Source organism: Triticum urartu, chromosome 5 (genome assembly GCF_003073215.2).
Source record: "Triticum urartu cultivar G1812 chromosome 5, Tu2.1, whole genome shotgun sequence".
Lineage (NCBI taxonomy): Eukaryota > Viridiplantae > Streptophyta > Magnoliopsida > Poales > Poaceae > Triticum > Triticum urartu.
The window spans coordinates 453,552,487-453,572,923 of record NC_053026.1 but is presented as its reverse complement, the minus strand read 5'-3'; the positions used below and the strand labels follow the sequence as shown (position 1 = coordinate 453,572,923).

General features: G+C 45.9%; 3 protein-coding genes across 3 annotated transcripts; all 3 read right to left on the bottom strand.

Moving 5' to 3' along the window:
- Positions 1 to 3,097: 3,097 nt before the first annotated feature.
- LOC125556244 lies at positions 3,098 to 5,029 on the bottom strand. The gene is made up of 5 exons (XM_048719016.1): positions 4,736 to 5,029; positions 4,528 to 4,611; positions 4,092 to 4,433; positions 3,925 to 3,999; positions 3,098 to 3,843 (listed from the first exon to the last, which is right to left on the bottom strand). Exons 1-5 carry the CDS (start codon positions 4,740 to 4,742, stop codon positions 3,467 to 3,469), a joined length of 885 nt encoding a protein of 294 aa, XP_048574973.1. The 5' UTR covers positions 4,743 to 5,029; the 3' UTR covers positions 3,098 to 3,466.
- Positions 5,030 to 6,151: 1,122 nt separating this feature from the next.
- LOC125556243 lies at positions 6,152 to 7,010 on the bottom strand. The gene has a single exon (XM_048719015.1). The coding sequence runs from the start codon at positions 6,997 to 6,999 to the stop codon at positions 6,400 to 6,402; it is 600 nt and encodes a 199-aa protein (XP_048574972.1). The 5' UTR covers positions 7,000 to 7,010; the 3' UTR covers positions 6,152 to 6,399.
- Positions 7,011 to 7,589: 579 nt separating this feature from the next.
- Positions 7,590 to 12,162, bottom strand: LOC125509752. The gene is made up of 3 exons (XM_048674786.1): positions 11,629 to 12,162; positions 11,024 to 11,551; positions 7,590 to 10,835 (listed from the first exon to the last, which is right to left on the bottom strand). The coding sequence occupies exon 3, from the start codon at positions 10,765 to 10,767 to the stop codon at positions 7,786 to 7,788; it is 2,982 nt and encodes a 993-aa protein (XP_048530743.1). The 5' UTR covers positions 10,768 to 10,835; positions 11,024 to 11,551; positions 11,629 to 12,162; the 3' UTR covers positions 7,590 to 7,785.
- Positions 12,163 to 20,437: the final 8,275 nt, after the last annotated feature.

The window sequence follows — 20,437 nt, the reverse complement described above, 5'->3', positions numbered from 1 at the left end:
TACCCCTGTAAACATATCTTTTGGCCTACAATTTTCATAAGGCAAGCTAATGACTGAAACCCTATCTAACATTATTTTTCCTGGGTACTATTTACATGAATACAACCATATTAGAAACATCACACTGCAGTACACAACATGTACATGGATTATACCAAAACATCCCTGTAGACAATATTTTTTGTGCTTTTCCCTGATGGATCAATTTCCTTATTTGGCCTTGCAAGTATTCTAGTTGTTTGTCTTGATGTGCCTCTAGACAAAGCAACATAGAGTTGTCCATGAGAAAACACCGGCTCAGGAAGATATATGCCAACATTTTGGATGGTTTGACCCTGGGCTTTGTTGATTGTCATGGCAAAACTAAGCCGAATTGGAAATTGTTTTCTCTTAAACTTGAAGCGGAGAACATCATCCTCTGAAGGATAGAGAGGAATTCGTGGAAGGAACACTCGCTTCCCAGCATATTGTCCGCCAATAATTTCTGCATCAATAGCATTATCTTGAAATGCCTTAATAATAAGCCTTGTACCGTTGCATAAACCATTAGAAGGATCAAGATTGCGAATCAAAATAACAGGGCAGTTGATCTTCAGTCTGAGAATATGCGGAGGTAGGCCATTAGGTGTGAGTGAATTTAGGAACTCAGGTTGATAGTGATTATGTGGATCATCAACCACCGAGTCAAAACTGTAATAGACCTTTTCTTCTCCAGGAAATCGCTCAATAAGCATTTCATTTAACTCATCCACATATTCATTCTTTGTGGAAAGAATGGCACGTGCACTAATATAAGATGGCGAGTTTCCATTTTTGTCCATTAAAGGGAAGATATCATCAATTAACTTACCAGCAGAGGCCTTTTCATCTGTGTAACCTATAACAATTTCTTCAGGCAGGCGCACGTATTCTTGACCAATTGATTCCTCTGTACCATTACCAATTCTAAGGAGAAAATCAGAGAACCATGGATCAAACAATGCCCTCATATTGCGCCATAGTTTGATATGTCTTATGTCTGGCCAAAGATAAGACTTTTTTAGTGTAGCATCTGTAATTTGTGCTCTAGTGCCATGCCTCACCACCGGAAGTATATTTACTAACTTCCGGATGAGAATTTGGTTTAAGTTAGGCGAGTGAAGAAATCTTTGTTGCAAATCTGCATCCGTGTCATAGAAGTATAACTGTAAATGCTTGGGGCCATCTTCTTTTGGAACCAACTGGTCAATACGGTGATAAATTTGGCCCTATGCGCGAAAGGTGTAAACTGCAGACCTCCTATTGCAGAACCTTTGGTCCAAGATGACACCAAGAGAGGTAAAAGAGAAATGAGAATTGAAGTACCGTATATGATCTTGGAAGTATTTTGCATTTGGATCCTGACTCGTGTAGAGCTGACGCAAATTGTCAGGAACCACTGGGGTTACTATCTTCACCTTTCCATTCATGCAACAAAAAGTTGGTGTCTCATATTGGAACCTTTTCGCATCGACCTTTTTGCGTCCTGCCTTAGGCTAAAAAATGTGGTTTTGGGTCAAGAGCGTAACACTCGGCTATATGGACCTGGAAGCTTGCCACTGGGTCAACACAGGTCAGTTCCCTGCCCCTATGTTGAGCTTAGAGAAAAAGAAAAGAATCTTTTCAAAATAAACTGTCGACCGGAGCTGCACCGCCCCGCCGCCCCTCCTCTCGTCTCTGGCCCCGCGACCCGCCGAACGCCGACCCGAGGACCGCGAGGGCGTCGGGGAAGCGCACGACCCGGACATCCGGCAATCGTGCTCGGCTGCTCACCTCGCCCAGCCCAATCGTCATCAGCAGCTATGGTGGCGCCTGAATCCGGCAGCCACGGCCTCAAACAGCACACGCCGGCAGGCTGCCGGCACACTTCACGCTTCCACGACTCCTCCGCTATTATTATTTAGTAATCCATGGATGGGGCATATCCCTCCATTGTTGAGTTGGCTTGTAATGACTTTGTAACTCTGATTCTGTATGATTATTCAGAAAAGAAAGGAAACTGCCCTATGCCTACTTCTTTTGACTTAATATTTCTGTTGTATGTTAAAACTGAAAAATGTATGTTTCTTGCATATACTTGTGAAGCCCAATGGCTATCACAAAAAATGATATGTGCTCACTTATGTTGTTGGATTTCTGTTATATGCTAACTGAGGAAGAATGGTAAATCTATAGATTTAAGTACTGTACATGCTAGAATATTACCCCTGTAAACATATCTTTTGGCCTACAATTTTCATAAGGCAAGCTAATGACTGAAACCCTATCTAACATTATTTTTCCTGGGTACTATTTACATGAATACAACCATATTAGAAACATCACACTGCAGTACACAACATGTACATGGATTATACCAAAACATCCCTGTAGACAATATTTTTTGTGCTTTTCCCTGATGGATCAATTTCCTTATTTGGCCTTGCAAGTATTCTAGTTGTTTGTCTTGATGTGCCTCTAGACAAAGCAACATAGAGTTGTCCATGAGAAAACACCGGCTCAGGAAGATATATGCCAACATTTTGGATGGTTTGACCCTGGGCTTTGTTGATTGTCATGGCAAAACTAAGCCGAATTGGAAATTGTTTTCTCTTAAACTTGAAGCGGAGAACATCATCCTCTGAAGGATAGAGAGGAATTCGTGGAAGGAACACTCGCTTCCCAGCATATTGTCCGCCAATAATTTCTGCATCAATAGCATTATCTTGAAATGCCTTAATAATAAGCCTTGTACCGTTGCATAAACCATTAGAAGGATCAAGATTGCGAATCAAAATAACAGGGCAGTTGATCTTCAGTCTGAGAATATGCGGAGGTAGGCCGTTAGGTGTGAGTGAATTTAGGAACTCAGGTTGATAGTGATTATGTGGATCATCAACCACCGAGTCAAAACTGTAATAGACCTTTTCTTCTCCAGGAAATCGCTCAATAAGCATTTCATTTAACTCATCCACATATTCATTCTTTGTGGAAAGAATGGCACGTGCACTAATATAAGATGTCGAGTTTCCATTTTGTCCATTAAAGGGAAGATATCATCAATTAACTTACCAGCAGAGGCCTTTTCATCTGTGTAACCTATAACAATTTCTTCAGGCAGGCGCACGTATTCTTGACCAATTGATTCCTCTGTACCATTACCAATTCTAAGGAGAAAATCAGAGAACCATGGATCAAACAATGCCCTCATATTGCGCCATAGTTTGATATGTCTTATGTCTGGCCAAAGATAAGACTTTTTTAGTGTAGCATCTGTAATTTGTGCTCTAGTGCCATGCCTCACCACCGGAAGTATATTTACTAACTTCCGGATGAGAATTTGGTTTAAGTTAGGCGAGTGAAGAAATCTTTGTTGCAAATCTGCATCCGTGTCATAGAAGTATAACTGTAAATGCTTGGGGCCATCTTCTTTTGGAACCAACTGGTCAATACGGTGATAAATTTGGCCCTATGCGCGGAAGGTGTAAACTGCAGACCTCCTATTGCAGAACCTTTGGTCCAAGATGACACCAAGAGAGGTAAAAGAGAAATGAGAATTGAAGTACCGTATATGATCTTGGAAGTATTTTGCATTTGGATCCTGACTCGTGTAGAGCTGACGCAAATCGTCAGGAACCACTGGGGTTACTATCTTCACCTTTCCATTCATGCAACAAAAAGTTGGTGTCTCATATTGGAACCTTTTTGCATTACAATGTCTACAGTTGGGCACTCGCTCTAGAAAATGATGACCACTGGGCACATTATGATATATACGATCATATGGGTCTGCTTGTATACATTTTGTAACATGCTTTGGTTCTTGATATGATTCAAAGTCAAGACCTGTATTTTTTTAAAGTAATATTTTAGTAAAGTATTACAAATAAATATGAATGATTGAGCAAAGTACCAGTCAATGCTTACCTGGTCCATTATACATAAGACTTTCATCGTCCACTTCATCGCACTCAATGTTGTCTTTGATATTTGCCAGATAATCTGTTGACAAATTATATCTAGTTGTAAATAGATGAAATACTTGTTATGTGCTGCATATAGATTAAATCATTGTTTTTTATGACTAAAATTACCATGAACGACAGGAAAATAATCCTGGGGCACATAAATGATGTCTTCATGCAAGTTGTTGGTATTTCTACCAGGATCCCGTGCGGTACTACAACTTTCTTTTTCTGACCTCTTTCTTTTATTAGGGCCACAAATCTCTTGTACGTGTGTTTCTTCCTGGTCATGTGACAGTTGTGAGTACACATTGGTGCAATGTTGCCGCTTACGCTGACCTACATTTTTCAATTCATATTTTGCAGCTTGTTCTTCCGAGGATATTGATGATAAATATATGCCAGATGGACTGATAGTGAACCGAGTTCCAGCTTTTGGACGGCTTGTCTCAGAACCACCATTTTCTGCCACTGTTTTCAAGGAAAAATAGTCAACGGCAGTGTAATGAAATATAATAAATAAAATTTTTACAGTAGATATTTCTTAATTAATTATATATACAACCTTGCTTGCCTTTTGATGAAGACCCTAGCTGAGTAAAAACTGAATCGTGCCTCTCATAGTTTGAAATGGCCATGACTTCCTCTCCTGTAATGTAGGTTCAGTTTACCCAATCATTATACATCATATAATAAAAAATAATGAGATAAACGAACATTCAACGGCCATTGATAAAATTTGTAATGCATATTTTATTGATTAGAACAGTCACCTGTCATGTATTGGTTATTATTAGTAGCTCTCAAATTTTCTGTTGTGGTGCTGGTTGTGTGTTGTTACAACTTGCACTGCACTCACGCCGCATTCTTTTATACTCACGATTCCTTTGCAGATAGGCTTCCCTCTGATATGGAGTCATTTGCAAATACCTATCCCGGCCGCGGTAACGCTTACGCTGGGAAGAATTCATTTGCATAGCGTTTTTGGTTTCTGCTAAAGGATCATTCTGCTCTGCAACCACAGATACTATTTCCCCACCAAACAAAACAAACAAAAACACACAGTGTATCAAGGCAAGCGATCAATAAGGATAATAAGAAGAAGATATCGGTAATAAAAAAACGTACGTTGGTTCCCTTTTGGTGAAGTCGTCGAGTGAACATTTGTAATATCTCTGAAAGGAACTCGGCCTTCCATCTATTGGGTTTTACTGTACGGCTAGCGGTTATTACTTTGATTCTTGATTGTTATAAGCCAGGTATTTTCAGCCACAACCTACAGTACATAAGCATTAGACCATTTTTAGCTTGCCAAATCCGAGAAAAATAATTAAAGCATACTCAAATTTGCAAACGGATATGAGACATGAACAGAATAGCACTGCCTTTTATAGTCTACCAACAGATAGCTGCTTGGACAAAAGCACAAACACCTTGCGTGCAAGAAAAGCAGAAAAATCAACAGCTACAGTCAGACCAGTGAATATGTATTTCATATAATTGATAGCAGGAAGGATCACTTGCGTAACATTCGCACGCAAAAGAATCATCACAGAATTCCAAAGGAACAGATTAGGATGGGCCACCTAGAGAAGGAATAGCTCACTTGTGGTCAATCCGTCGGTGGCACTATGGTCAGCTGGTTGTAGTAGGATGTCCAGCTCTCATGAACCTGGACTCAACAGGCAGCAAGAAAATTCGAACCAAGACAAAGCTTGCAAGGAGACGATGGCGGAGCTGCAATCTGGATGTTGACGTGATTGGAAGGAACTGGGGGCGTGGACGGCGGATATGAACTGACGGAGATCGCGGTGTGTGACGTACTCCCTCCGTTCCCAAATACGACTTGTCTTTTTAGACATTTCAAATGGACACAACATACGGATGTATGTAGACATATTTTAGAGTGTAGATTTGTTCATTTTGCTTCGTATGTAGTTACTTGTTGAAATTTCTAAAAAAATAAATATTTAGGAACGGAGGAAGTACACGCTAGAGAAATTTCATACAGAGCATATGTATGTGGTGGTGAAGTGAGCGAGGTTGCGCCTTGGCGGGGAATTGATTTGCTGGAGCCTTGGAGGGAATCGATTTGCTGGAGGCGAGCGTGGGTTGTAGAGTTTTCCAGAAGAGGCGTCTGAGTTCTCAGCCTTTGGCGGGAATAGGTGGGTGGCGAATCCGGGTAATGTGGGCCGTTCGATCTGATAAAGTGGACGGCTATAAATGAATTCATTGTGTAATTTGGTGGACAAAACATGCAAGAAGAAGGTAGATTCAAAATTCAAAAAATTATCCTAAAAAATAATGACATACTCCTACTCAGTAGTTTGAAGTTACGATTTTTCGTCTTGGGTAAGTTGTTTGATGCAAGAGAGCTTCTAGTTTGAAAAAAAAGCTTCCCGCGCTAACAGATTTGCAGTCCAGTCCAGGCGCCCGTTCAGCACGCCGGCGCTCTGGTGACGGAGCCCTCGAAGACGACGACTTCGTCGCCGGCGGCCACGCCATGCCACTCGAACGACCGCGCCTCGTCCATCACGCTCTGCCCGTGTATGAAGAAGTAGCCGCCGCCCGGCGGCAGCGGGAACCCGGACCCGGACGCCGCGCCCCGCTCCAGCTCCCCGCGCAGCGCCGACACCGCCCCCCGCGCGCGCACCGCCACCTCCACGCGCCCCGCGCCGCACGGCGACACCACCGTCACCCGCAGCGGCGCCGGCGCCGGCGCGGCGACGCCGTCTCGCCGGGCCTTTGGCCTCCTGACCCCACTCTTCTTCTCCTGACGCGGCCGCCTGTCGTCGCCGTCGAGGGCGACGTGGATGACGGAGCCCTCCACGACGCCGTACCGCTCGGTGACGCCGGCGGCGCCGGCGTCGTCGTCGTCCACGAGCGCGCCGCCGTCGTGGAAGAGGGACAGCGCGGCGGCGGGCCACCCGTTGCGCCCCTGGAGCTTCTGCTTGATGTCCATGACGGTGTCGAAGAAGCCCACCTCCATCTTGAACGGCGCCTCCCCCGACGACGAGCACACGAAGGTCACGTCCATGGCCGCCCACCAAGCACAACCAGGCAAGCATGCCATGGCATGACATTTATATCATGGATGAGAATGCACTGCGTGTGAGCATTTGATCTGTTGCCAACCAGCATGAATTTCCAGTGACTGCAGAGAGCTGAGGGCAGTTCAGACTTGATGCATGATCAAGATTCCTCAACTTGCTGCTAATCACGCAGAACGGCCTTCGTTTCCCCATCCATCTCACAAAATCGGCGTGTCGGCTAGATCGTTTGCGATAAGGAAGAAGCAGTTTTTGCTCTTGATTGTTCATCATGTCTGCTACTCTGTGCAGGAGAACTTTGCTGGTGATATGACAGACTAAATTCAGCATCGGAATTGCAAGGGAAGACTGCATTGCATCAATCAGTTGCACAAGGGGTCACAAATCACAGATCCCTTGCTAAATATCCTTCACTGGAGTTACAGTCTCTTCTAGGAGTAAAATGTTCAGCAAAAACAAACACTAGTTTCTACTAGCACATAACATCTCCAGGTCACATGTGTCATTAGAGAATTCATCCAATTTGCTCAGAATTTCATCAAAGAAAATTCATAGCTAGATTTAGGAGACTGGACTGTACGCAGCAAGTTGGTTAAATAAGTTGTCAAGTTACACATGATCTCAGATCATAATCAGACTAGCTATCTCAGTGATCTAACAAAAAAAGTGTCGCGATAAGGAATGTCGAGTAGTGAATCACAGACACAGCAAAGAACAAGATACAAAATCTAGATACTGCCTATGTCGAACAGCTCGCACGGTTCCGCGTCGTCTCAGATTTTACTCCGGTACCTAACTACCTTCGCCAGCGTCTCCTGAGCCGCCAATGTCTGGGCATGGTCGTGGCCAAGCATGACCGTCCTGATGCTGATGCAGGTCCTGCACAGCTCCTCCGCGCTGTCAAACAACCCGCCTCGCACCAGCAGCTTCGCCCTCGTCTCGAGCAGCGTTGCCTTCAGCAGCGCCATCTCGTGCCAGACGAACTCGTCGACATGGTTGTCCGCCCGCAGCTTCTTCTTCCAGCACAGCGATCCCTGCTTCAGGTCCTGTATCCGTGATGCGACCGACTTCTCCGCGTCCTCGAGGACGTTGGTGCACACCTTGAGCAGCTCCAAGGCCGAGCCGCAGCGCGAGAATGCCATGAACGCTTGGATCGCCAGGGGCAGCGCTATCTTCTTGATGAAGAGCACCAGGTCGACCGGCTTGAGTTGCACCACAGGAGGCTCTGATTTGAAGCCAAACAGAAGGAATGCACTAGCCCACATGTGGTCTGAGTATATAGACATGTTGCCAGTCCTTATGACACCAGATACTGCTGCGGATGCCGGTGCCAAACTGCCGCTGATCTTGCCGAACAGCTGCACGATCGGGTGAAACTGAATCCAGCAACCTGGACGCTGAGTTGTTTTTCGCGCCAAGCCAAGTTTTACTAGCAAGTGTGCCGACTCCACCTCAGCTTTCCTTGCCTGCGGCTGTAGAAAGCAGTTTGTGCCGCACAAGAGTGCTGCTTTGAGTGATTCACTCAACAACTGAATGCTATTGGCTTTTGTTGGCAGCTTGCTGGCCATGGCAGCCAGTAGGGTTGACGACATGGGCGATGGAGCTAGCCAAGAACCTACTGTGATCATCCTCAAGGCAAGGCTGCCTCCTTTCACCTGGTCCATCAATGCAAAGCAGAAGACCAACACCTTGATCAGAAACAAATTGTTCTGCCATAAGTTGTCATCACCAGTACAGAGCACAATCATGTTCTCATTTAGCGACACCCGCTCGACAGCCTCAAACAGAATACCAGGGTCGATCATCAGCTCGGACAGCAGCGAACCAACAAGCCACAGCCCGAAGCTCACTCGCCCCAGCTGCTCGTCGAATTTCTTCAGAACTTCCAGTTCCTCGGGAGGGTAATCCTTCTTCTTTTTCCCCTTTATCAGGACCATAGCATCATGAAACGAGAGCTGCGGAAGATGAATTGGCTCAAGGTTCATGCAATGCGGCAGCCGTGTTGTCACGATGACATGGCTTGCTCCAGTGTTTCTAGGTATGAAATCTTGCAGGTCCTTCCCTTCCCACCAATCCCTCGCGCTCTCGAGGTTATCGATTATGAGCAAGTAGGGCACGTCCCTGAAAAGCTCTCTCTTCACCCTTTGAAAAGCATCCAGCTCTTGCTCCTCAAAGCTCCTGATCCTGCCGTGCTCCCTCTCAGCCTCGGCGCTGATATCCAGCCCCAAATACCCTGATAAATTCAGTATGTTCTGCCTCAGGTACCTCGCCTCGCCTCCAATCCACAGCACCATCTTGTACCGCTGTGAGTACCGGTATGCAAACTCCAATGCCATCTCCGTCTTGCCAATGCCTGAAATGCCATTGATGCATACCACATTGCCATTAACATGATCTTTGCTGTTGCACCTGAATCTTGACTTCCTGAGCTTTGATCTCTGCTTCAGAAGACCGATCCCTTTCGCAGCCGAGAGATCCATCGCCGGATCAACCGATGCCTCCGACATAGGCCGCTTGCACTTGTGCAACTCCAAGCTGCCAAACCTGCCACTGCTTGTCCTCACCCTGTCACTGTCCTCATCAGCAAATCCTCCATCTGAGACACCACTGGATACACAATTAGGCATGGTGCTGGCCCCTGGGCACTCGGCATCTTCGACTTCCCCGGTGCAACCGAAGAGCGTTCCCTCGATCTCAGCAAGCTCTTTCTCCCTTCCAATGAAATGCCTGTTGCGCGGAAATGGCAAACCCTCAGTTCCCTCGCTCTCCTTTTCGGCAATCGTACCCCGGCCAAGCTTCGACTGCAGCACGGTGACCGCCGTCGACACACACCTCCTCCAGCTGCTCTCATCTGTCTCGAGCTTCAGCTCATGGCACCGCATCAGCCCCTCGAACGCTTCCATCCCCTCCTTGTCTTCAGGCTTGCCGTCAAACAGCCCGGCGATGTCCGACGCCCGGGTGTCGAACAGGATGGGCAGCAGGTTCCTCTTCTGAGCAAAGAACCGGATCTCCTCGAGGACGAACGGGTTGAGGAAGCCAGACGTGGTGACCACCACGATGCCGAAGGCCGCCGAACAGATGATGCGGTCTGCGACCTCGTGGCTGTGCGCGCCGGAGTACCTGGCCCGGTCGGCCGTGAAGGAGGCGATCCCCTGCAGCTCGAGCTCCGCCTTGAGCCACCTGCAAAACCTGGCGAGGGGGCCCCCCTGGCCGTGGAAGCCGATGTAGACGTCGCAGCTCCGGAGCTTGCCGTTGGACATGGGCGACGCGACGGCGCCCCGCGTGAGCGAGACGCGCGGCACGGGGAAGGAGAAGGACACCCGCGGCGCGGACCCCCCGCCATCGGAGGACCGCCGGCGCGGGTCGGCGCCCTGGGACCGGGAGTCGTAGCCGCCGCGCTCCGACGGCGGCGTGCGGGAGGCGCTCGTCGGCGCGTCCGTGTCCTCCGACCGGAACCCTCCGGCGCCGCCGCGGGACGCCGGCGAGGGCAGCGCGGGGGTCCGGGAGGCCCTGGCTTCTCGATGCGGCGGCGGCTCGGCGATCCGAGGGGAGATGTAGGGCGACTGCAGCGCGGAGACGAAGGCGGAGGACGGCGGCGAGGGCGAGCCGAGGTAGGGCGAGACGGGGCTCGGCCAGTCGGAGCCGCCGGCATTGGCGGTGGTCCTGATGGTGAGGGACTTGGCGGCGGCGGGGATGCTGTCCTTGGGTTCGGGCGCATCAGGAAATGATGCAACTTTTTGCTCTCCCCCTTCCATTGGTCAACAAATTTAATCTGTTGGAGATCTCAGCGCAAGAACTTCATAGGAATTCGGCCCTCCTTTTCCTGTCAGATATCCACACAGAAAATACAGAGTAGGAATCAAATTTCCGGATTGATACCATGTGTTCATCAGGAATGATGTTCACCATGGATTCAGGGCAAGAACATGCAGTCTAAAAAACCAAAGAAACAAAACATGAACTTGCAAGAAAGTTCAAACCAAATAGGCAGAGATTGAGCAAGTTAATTACCAGCGAAGGTCTTTCAAGAATCCGACGGTGCCGCTAGCGTTGTGGCGGCAGAGCTGCTGAGGCTCGGAGAACACCTGCCCCGGCCGACAGGAGAGCTCGTAGGGCCTTAAAAAAATGGTCAACTTTTGATAACTTGTTCCAAACCATGGAAGGGATGGTAGCCCCCCCTCCTATACTTCCTTCCCCTATGATCTTGTCCCGGCTCCCAAGCAGCCAGTCAAGGAGGAGGTACCACTGGTACTACAAGTAAAGAAACTTTGGGAGTCGGTGGCCGTTTGAACTGTCACAAGTACTCCACCCCTACCGCCATCTGCCTTGGAAATGGAGGAGACCCGGTGGCGGAGACGGCAAAAGCAGGGGAGAAAAACAGATCGGGCGGGGGAGATGACATCAAAAGGCAGGGAAGCACCCAGAAGATGAGAGCTGCCGCCAAGGAGAGAAGACCGAGACCGGTTGCAGGTTGCAGGTTGCAGCAACGCCAATGATGATGCTATGCTCGGGAGGGGAGTCGGGGGCATGGATTGTACCCTGTGCACAATCAGGAAATGTATTGAATGAAACGAGATGAAATGAAATGCAAGAGGGGGTTGTTAATGGAGGAGTACCTGGTACTCGGATTTCACTGCTGGGAGTGGGATGGATGGACCATACGATCCGGCATGCATTAATCAATGGCCTGGCCTCTGCATGCTGAGCCGGCCGGCCGGCCACGGCGAATTCATGTTTTCACCGGTGGTACGCCTGCCATGGCGCCCTGCCAGGCCTACACCCTGCTGTGTAACTGTAAGTCTGTAACTGTACCAAAGGGTTGCAGACAGAGATGAAGATGTGGTAATCACGGCGAGCACCAGGGCTTTCGTGATCCTGCAACGGACGGGTGCGTGCATGAGATGCTCGTGAGTGTTGGGGGTTTCAGCGGATTTTGGGCGGGGCGGGAGGGGCCAGGCGAGGAGAGGCGGGGCGGGAAATTCAGCGTTGTACTGCCGTCTCCATTCAAGGCAAGGCAAGGCCGGAGCGAGCAGGACGGCGACGGAGACGGACGACGGGACAAAGAAACCGGCTCGGCCCCTGCCATTGCCTGCCGCCTCTCACATGCTCTGCTCCGGCACGTGTGTCGCGGGCCGCAGAGATCGCACCTGCGTTGTGCGATCGGCTCGTGGATGGATGGGATTCTAATCTCTGACCCTGGGATCGATGCTAGGGTATCCTATTCCTATCCCTATCCCTATCCCTTGGGCCGGTAGTTTTTTTTGGGGACTTGTCCTTCCACACGCAGCCAGGTTGGAATGCAGCAACGAGCCCGACCACATTTGTTTCTAAAATCTACGTTGAGGATTAGGATCTGAATTGTTGTTCCTATTTTATGTCGTACAGTAGGTTTCCTTTTCTTGGCCCTTTCCCATGATTTTACGATAAATTTTTTTTCAGGAAACTTCTAATGTATTCATCTTCAATCATGACAGTATAACAAACACCAGAAATAAAAATTACATCCAGATCTGTAAACCACCTAGCGACGACTACAAGCACCGAAGGGAGCCAAAGACGCGCCGTCATCATCGTCCCTCCATCGCCAGAGCCGGACACAACTTCACTAGTAGAAAACAGGGCTTTGGTTCGGCCAAAAAATAGCATTAATCCTGGTTGCATTATGAACCGGGACTAATGTGAGCATTAGTCCCGGTTCGAGCGGCTAGGACACCGTACAGGCATTAGTCCCGGTTCAAATGAGACCTTTAGTCTCGGTTGGTGCCACGAACCGGGACTAAAGGGTGCGATGCGCCACGAACCGATACTAAAGGCTAGACCTTTAGTCCCGGTTCGAGCCACCAACCGGGACAAATGGGGTTGAGGCATTAGTACCGGTTCGTGGCACCAACCCTTTAGTACCGGTTGGTGCCAAGAACCGGTACTAATGGTGCAATTTCCAAATTCTACCCCCCGGTGTATCTTCAAAAGTTAAAATCCTTCGAGATGTAGTTATGTTACTACATCTACTAGTTAGGAAAATTTAAAAACTTAAATTTGGACATGTTTTGCAAAAAGTGTAGGGAAAATGTAAAACGGCTATAACTTTTGCATACGATGTCAGAAAAAACGTATAATATATCAAAATGATCAGCACGAAAATCCGCATCCGATTTTGACAGCCTATGGCCTGTTTGCAAAAATTTAGAATCCTCAAATTCTAAAAGGAAAAAAAGTTATGCTCAAATTTCAGTTTTTTTTTGATTTTTTGTTAAATTTGGTCAAACTACTTATTCAAGAAGTATTAGTGTTACTAAATAATTATTCAAGAATATTAGTGTTACTAAATAATTATTTCAGTTTTTTTGAATTTTGGTCAAATTTGATCAAACTATGGTCAAACAATGGTCAAACTACTTATTCAAGAAATATTAGTGTTACTAAATAATAATTGTTTTTTAGAACGATAGTTTCAAACTCAAACAGTGAAATGTGTGACTTCATGCTCAAGCTAAACTCCCGAGAGTTAATAGAATTGACATCTTACTATTGTCAGGAAAACAAGTGCAGACTTGAAAACGAGGGAGAATAGAACCCGGAAGTTAAGCGTGCTCAGGCTGGGGTAGTGATAGGATGGGTGACCGTCCGGGAAGTTAGATGATTTGGAACGATGAGGGGTGATTAGAGATTAGAGGTTAAATTGAGCAGTGATGATGGGAGATTAGAGATTAGAGGTTAAAATAATTCAGAAATTTGAAAATTCAGGAAAAAAATTCAAAAAAATCATAAAATTTTATTTAGTACCGGGACTAAAGACCCTCCACGTGGGGACTAAAGGGGGGGGGGCCTTTAGTAACAACCCTTTAGTCCCGATTTCAGAACCGGGACAAATGGCCCTTTTTCTACTAGTGCTTGTTGCAGTAGACAGTCGGGAAGTCGTCGTGCTAAGGCCCCATAGGACCAGCACCCCAGAACAGCAACCGCCGCCGATGAAAAATAACGTAGATCGGAAGGATCCAAACCGAAGACACACGAACGTAGACGAACAACGACGAGATCCAAGCAAATCCATCAAAGATAGATCTGCCGGAGACACACCTCCACACGCCCACCAACGATGACAACCTTTTAGTCCCGGTTCCAGAACCGGGACAAATGGCCCTTTTTCTACTAGTGCTTGTTGCAGTAGACAGTCGGGAAGTCGTCGTGCTAAGGCCCCATAGGACCAGCACCCCAGAACAACAACCGCCGCCGATGAAAAATAGCGTAGATCGAAAGGATCCAAACCGAAGACACACGAACGTAGACGAACAACGACGAGATCCAAGCAAATCCATCAAAGATAGATCTGCCGGAGACACACCTCCACACGCCCACCAACGATGAGGTTTTCGCACATGGCATTGACGCGAGTATGGTACCTCGTATGCCGGACACTGACCGTCTGGTTTCTAGGTGTATCTACACCCTATATGAGAATAATTTAGTAATTAAATAAAAAATCAACAAATTATGAATGTGTTTTTGAAATGAACTTGACCTTTCATTGTACTTGTGAAAAAAATTACACAAAAAAGGAAAAAAGATTGACCCCTTTTTAAAATAAATCGGCCAAAATTGTATGGATAGTGACATGTAATAGCAAATAAATTTTGTTATTTTGCCCTGAAGTCAACACTGTTTTTTTATTCGTAAAAATATATATAATAGTGCCAAAGAAAGTCAAGTTTATTCTAGAAAACTTCTAAAATATTTTGTTTTTTTTGTACCTTTTTTCTCAATATATAATGTAGATACAACTAGGAACCAAAGTGTATTTCCACTCGTATGCCGGAGTACATGATTTCCCTCGGTAGAGTCAGTTTTCCAGGACACACCATGTGTTCAGACTTCATACTGCTGTGTTATTGTGTCTTCGTCATGTATATCACACTAGCCCTAGATTCTTACCAGTTATCATGCTGTCGAGACGGTAAGAAGTTGTCGCGCCAAATCTCAATTTGCACTGACCATTAAATTCACCTATACTCAGTTGGCTCAATCATGAAACCTAGTAAAAGTCTATGGCCCTTGTTGAGTTAATTGCATGAAACCACCGAGTCCTAAATTTGGCACTAGTGCTCGCATTTTTCTGAAATTATTTCAACCTTTCCGGATATGTTTGTTCAGTGGGAGCACACGTTCCCGTCGACTATAAGACGCCTGTTATGACTTCGTCAATTTTAAGATGTGATGCCGACTCAGTATCTCGGAGTTGCTTATATGGTAGAATGCGCGTGTGTTCCTTCATAGGGTTAAGTGTACATATGCATATGTGGGCATCTACGATTGTACTATATTAATAAAAAAGAGATAAGTTTGCAAGAAACCCTCCTTTGCAAATTTTTGGCAGAAAACACTACAACTATGATAAACTTTTTGCATAAACCACCGGTCAACTGATTAGAGTGTTTTGATGACTTTTCTGATAGTTTTTTTTGAAAAAGGGGGACTTCCCGGTCTTTGCATCAGAACGATGCATACGACCATCTTATTAAGCAAAACAAAAAAATAAGTTCCAACAAGGTTTCAAAGTCTCCAACTGAAAAGTGAACAAAGCTCACACAGAGGCAAAATGGGCTAGAAACACAAACTAACCTAATAAAGGACGCCACACCCGGCTGGCAAAAAGGAGATAGGTAAACTAATTGCCTATCCTATTACATGATCGCCATCCAAACTGGTTGAACATATCCCGAGCTATCATCTCCCAACGGATAGATCCAGTAACCAAACGCTCCCTGGCCTCCGTCGGAGTGAGTAGCGACCATGAACGGATCAACGCCGTGGCTCTGAAAATAACCTGCAAAAAATGAATGTGTGTTGTCCTGTTAAAAACCAAATCATTTCTGCAATTTCAGAGCGCCCACACCAAGGCACAGACTCCTACACGAATATGTCTCGCTAACTCGGGCTTTACCCATTTAAGCCACGTTCCAAATAACGTGTTGACTGAACTCGGTGGAGTAATATTAAAAGCAATATGGATCGTCCTCCATAAAACTTTAGCTGGAGGGCAATCAAGAAAAAGGTGTTTGATCGTCTCATCCCGATCACAGAAACTACACCTAGTAGGTCCTGTCCAATTACGCTTTGTCAAGTTGTCCTTGGTTAAAATAACTTTTTTATGGAGAAACCACATAAACACTTTGATTTTTAAAGGGACTTTGACAGCCCAAACATGTTTGGAACTAGGGATCGAGCTTGAATTGATAACATCAACATACATTGATTTAACAGTAAAAACTCCAGACCTAGTAAGCTGCCAGCGTAATTCATCGGGTTGTTGGGAAAGCTGAATGTCCATTAGTCTCCTTACTAGATGTAGCCATTCTTCCCAACGATTACCCACTAATGCCCTTCTGAACTGAATATTTAGGGGGATCGATTGTAATACCGTTGCAACAAAAATCTCACGTCTTTGAACTATACGATACAAAGACGGGTATTGGATGGCTAAGGGTGCCTCTCCGAGCCAAGTATCCTCCCAGAATCGCGTACTGGCACCGTCACCAACAATAAACTTTGTCCTCTTAAACAAGGAAAGCTTTAATTTCATAATCCCTTTCCAAAAGGGTGAATCAGTCGGTCTTACTGTCACCTGAGACAAAGTTTTGGTTTGAAGATACTTGCTACGGAGGATTTGCGCCCAAGTGGCGTCAGTCCCACTTGATAACTTCCACAACCACTTGCTGAGAAGACATCTGTTCTTAACTTCAAGATTCTCAATACCAAGACCCCCTTGGTCTTTCGGTCTACAGATGATATCCCATTTGGCTAACCGGTATTTTCTTTTTAGCTCATCACCTTGCCAAAAGAAACGCGATCTATAGAAGTCCAGTCTTTTCCTAACTCCAACTGGGACTTCGAAGAAAGACAACAGAAACATAGGCATACTGGTGAGAACCGAATTTATCAGAATTAATCGGCCTCCGTATGACATGAGCTTGCCCTTCCAGCAACTCATCTTCTTTTCAAATCGATCCTCGATGCACTTCCACTCTCTGTTTGTCAGCTTACGATGGTGGATTGGTATTCCTAAGTAGGTGAAAGGCAAAGCCCCCAAATCACACCCAAACAATTGACTATAAGCCTCTTGTTCATCATTGTCTCTACCAAAGCAGAACAACTCGCTTTTGTGAAAGTTAATTTTTAACCCGGTCAATTGTTCAAATAAGCATAACATCAGCTTCATATTTCTCGCTTTTGCCAGGTCATGCTCCATAAAGATGATTGTATCATCAGCGTACTGGAGGATGGACACACCGCCATCAACGAGATGATGTACCAGGCCACCCACTTGACCAACCTCCTTCGCCCTTCCTATCAGAATTGCCAACATATCCACTACAATGTTGAACAAAATAGGGGACATCGGATCCCCTTGTCACAGGCCCTTTTGTGTCTGGAAATAATGACTGATCTCGTCATTCACTTTGATTCCAACACTCCCTTTTTGCGTATATGATTCCACCTGGCGTTGCCAGATTTCATCAAAGCCTTTCATACGCAACGCCTGCTGTAGGAATGACCATTTTACTTTATCGTACGCTTTCTCGAAATCCACCTTAAAGATGACTCCATCCAATTTTTTCGAGTGAATTTCATGGAGCGTTTCATGCAGGACCATCACCCCTTCTAGGATGTTTCTGTCTGGCATGAAAGCAGTTTGGGAATGTGCTACGTCTTGAGCTTGCGTTGATTTTCCCCGAAGAGGAAGGGATGATGCAGCAGAGTAGCGTAAGTATTTCCCCTAGTTTTTGAGAACCAAGGTATCAATCCAGTAGGAGGCCACGCTCAAGTCCCTCGTACCTGCACAAAGTGATAGCTACTCGCAACCAACGCGATTAGGGGTTGTCAATCCCTTCACGGTCACTTACGAGAGTGAGATCTGATAGATATAATATTTTTGGTATTTTTGGTATAAAGATGCAAAGTAAAAAGTAAAAGCAAAGTAAAAAGCAAAGCAAGATTAAAGTGATGGAGATTGATATGATGAGAATAGACCCGGGGGCCATAGGTTTCACTAGTGGCTTCTCTCAAGAGCATAAGTATTCTATGGTGGGTGAACAAATTACCGTTGAGCAATTGACAGAATTGAGCATAGTTATGAGAATATCTAGGCATGATCATGTATATAGGCATCACGTCCGTGACAAGTAGATCGAAACGATTCTGCATCTACTACTATTACTCCACTCATCGACCGCTATCCAGCATGCATCTAGAGTATTAAGTTAAAAACAGAGTAACGCCTTAAGCAAGATGACATGATGTAGAGAGATAAATCCATGCAATATGAAATGAACCCCATCTTGTTATCCTCGATGGCAACGATACAATACGTGCCTTGCTGCCCCTTCTGTCACTAGGTAAGGACACCACAAGATCGAACCCAAAGCTAAGCACTTTTCCCATGGCAAGAACTACCAATCTAGTTGGCCAAACCAAACGGATAATTCGAAGAGACTTGCAAAGATAACCAATCATACATAAAAGAATTCAGAGAAGATTCAAATATTATTCATAGATAGACTTGACCATAAACCCACAATTCATCGATCTCAACAAACACACCGCAAAAGAAGATTACATCGAATAGATCTCCACAAGAGAGGGGGAGAACTTTGTATTGAGATTCAAAGAGAGAGAAGAAGCCATCTAGCTACTAACTATGGACCCGAAGGTCTGAGGTAAACTACTCACACTTCATCGGAGAGGCTATGATGATGTAGAAGCCCTCCGTGATGACGGCCCTCTTCCGGCGGAGCTCCGGAACAGGCCCCAAGATGGGATCTCGTGGATACAGAAAGTTGCGGCGGTGGAATTAGGTTTTTGGCTCCTGTTCTGATCGTTTGGGGGTACGTGTATATATATAGGAGGAAGAAGTATGCCGGAGGAGCAACGAGGGGCCCACGAGGCAGGGGGCGCCCCCACCCTCGTGACCGCCTCTTTTGTTCCTTGGAGCAGGGTCCAAGTCTCCTGGATCACGTTCGGTGAGAAAATCACGTTCCCAAAGATTTTATTCCGTTTGGACTCCATTTGATATTCTGTTTCTCTGAAACACTGAAATAGGCAAAAAACAGCAATTCTGGGCTGGACCTCCGGTTAATAGGTTAGTCCCAAAAATAATATAAAAATGGAAAATAAAGCCCAATATAGTCGAAAACAGTAGATAATATAGCATGGAGCAATCAAAAATTATAGATACGTTGGAGATGTATCAGAATGCTGCACCACAGAATGCGCAATCTACGTGAGCCGATTAGTCCCAACCTTGGTGAAAATTTTGAAACTAACATTGAGAAGGTAGATCGGCCTAAACTGCTCGATTCTCACAGCATCCGTTTTCTTAGGAAGCAGTATTATTGTTCCAAAATTTAAGTGAAATAACTGGAGCTGCCTAGAGAAAAGATCGTGAAACATTGGAAGTAAATCCCCCTTAATAATGTGCCAACATCTTTTGTAAAACTCCACCGGGAATCCATCCGGCCCGGGAGCCTTATTGTTTTTCATTTGCGCTATGGCATCAAACACCTCCTTCTCCGAGAAAGGGGCAACCAGAATATCATTATTATGAGCAGTTAGTTGAGGCACATCCTCAATCCTGGACCCATCGAGGGATACACAACTATCCTCCGGAGGTCCAAATAACTACTTGTAATACTCGGTGATGTAAATTTTCAGGTTGTCCTACCCTACAATCATTCCTTCATCTTGCTCAAGCTGAAAGATTCTCTTCTTTCTGTGCTTGCCATTAGCAATCAAGTGAAAGAATTGAGTGTTAGCGTCCCCCTGGACCACTCTGCGAACCTTAGCCTGCAACGCCCACTTCAATTCTTCTTTGTGGAGAAGTTCTTTCAACCTCATCTCCGCATCTAGCTTAATCTGGAGCTCTGCAGATTGCAAAATCGTGAATTTGGCTAGGAGCCTTTCCTTTTCAACTTTATAAACCCTACTAAGGTGTTTAGCCCATCCCTGTAGGAAACTTCTCAAATGCCTAATCTTGTTCTGTGAATGCTGGACAGAGGTCGTACCTCCTGCATCTTTAGCCCATTCCCTGGCAACTAGATCCAAGAAACCTTCTCGTTCAAACCATGCAAGTTCAAAAGAAAAGGTGTTTTTGTTTCCCACATGGTTTGGCTCACCTGAGTCCACGAATAAAGGTGTGTGATCCGAGATTCCGCGCGAGAGAGCCTGGACCGTTACGAGAGGAAACTTCTGTTCCCACTCGACACTCGCGAGAACTCGATCCATCTTCTCATACGTCGGGTTTGGCAAAGCGTTAGCCCAGGTAAACTTTCTACCAGAAAGCTCTATCTCTCTCAGAACCAAGCTTTCAATAATGGTATTGAACATAAACGACCATTTGCCGTCAAAATTATCATTATTCTTTTCCTCTCTCCT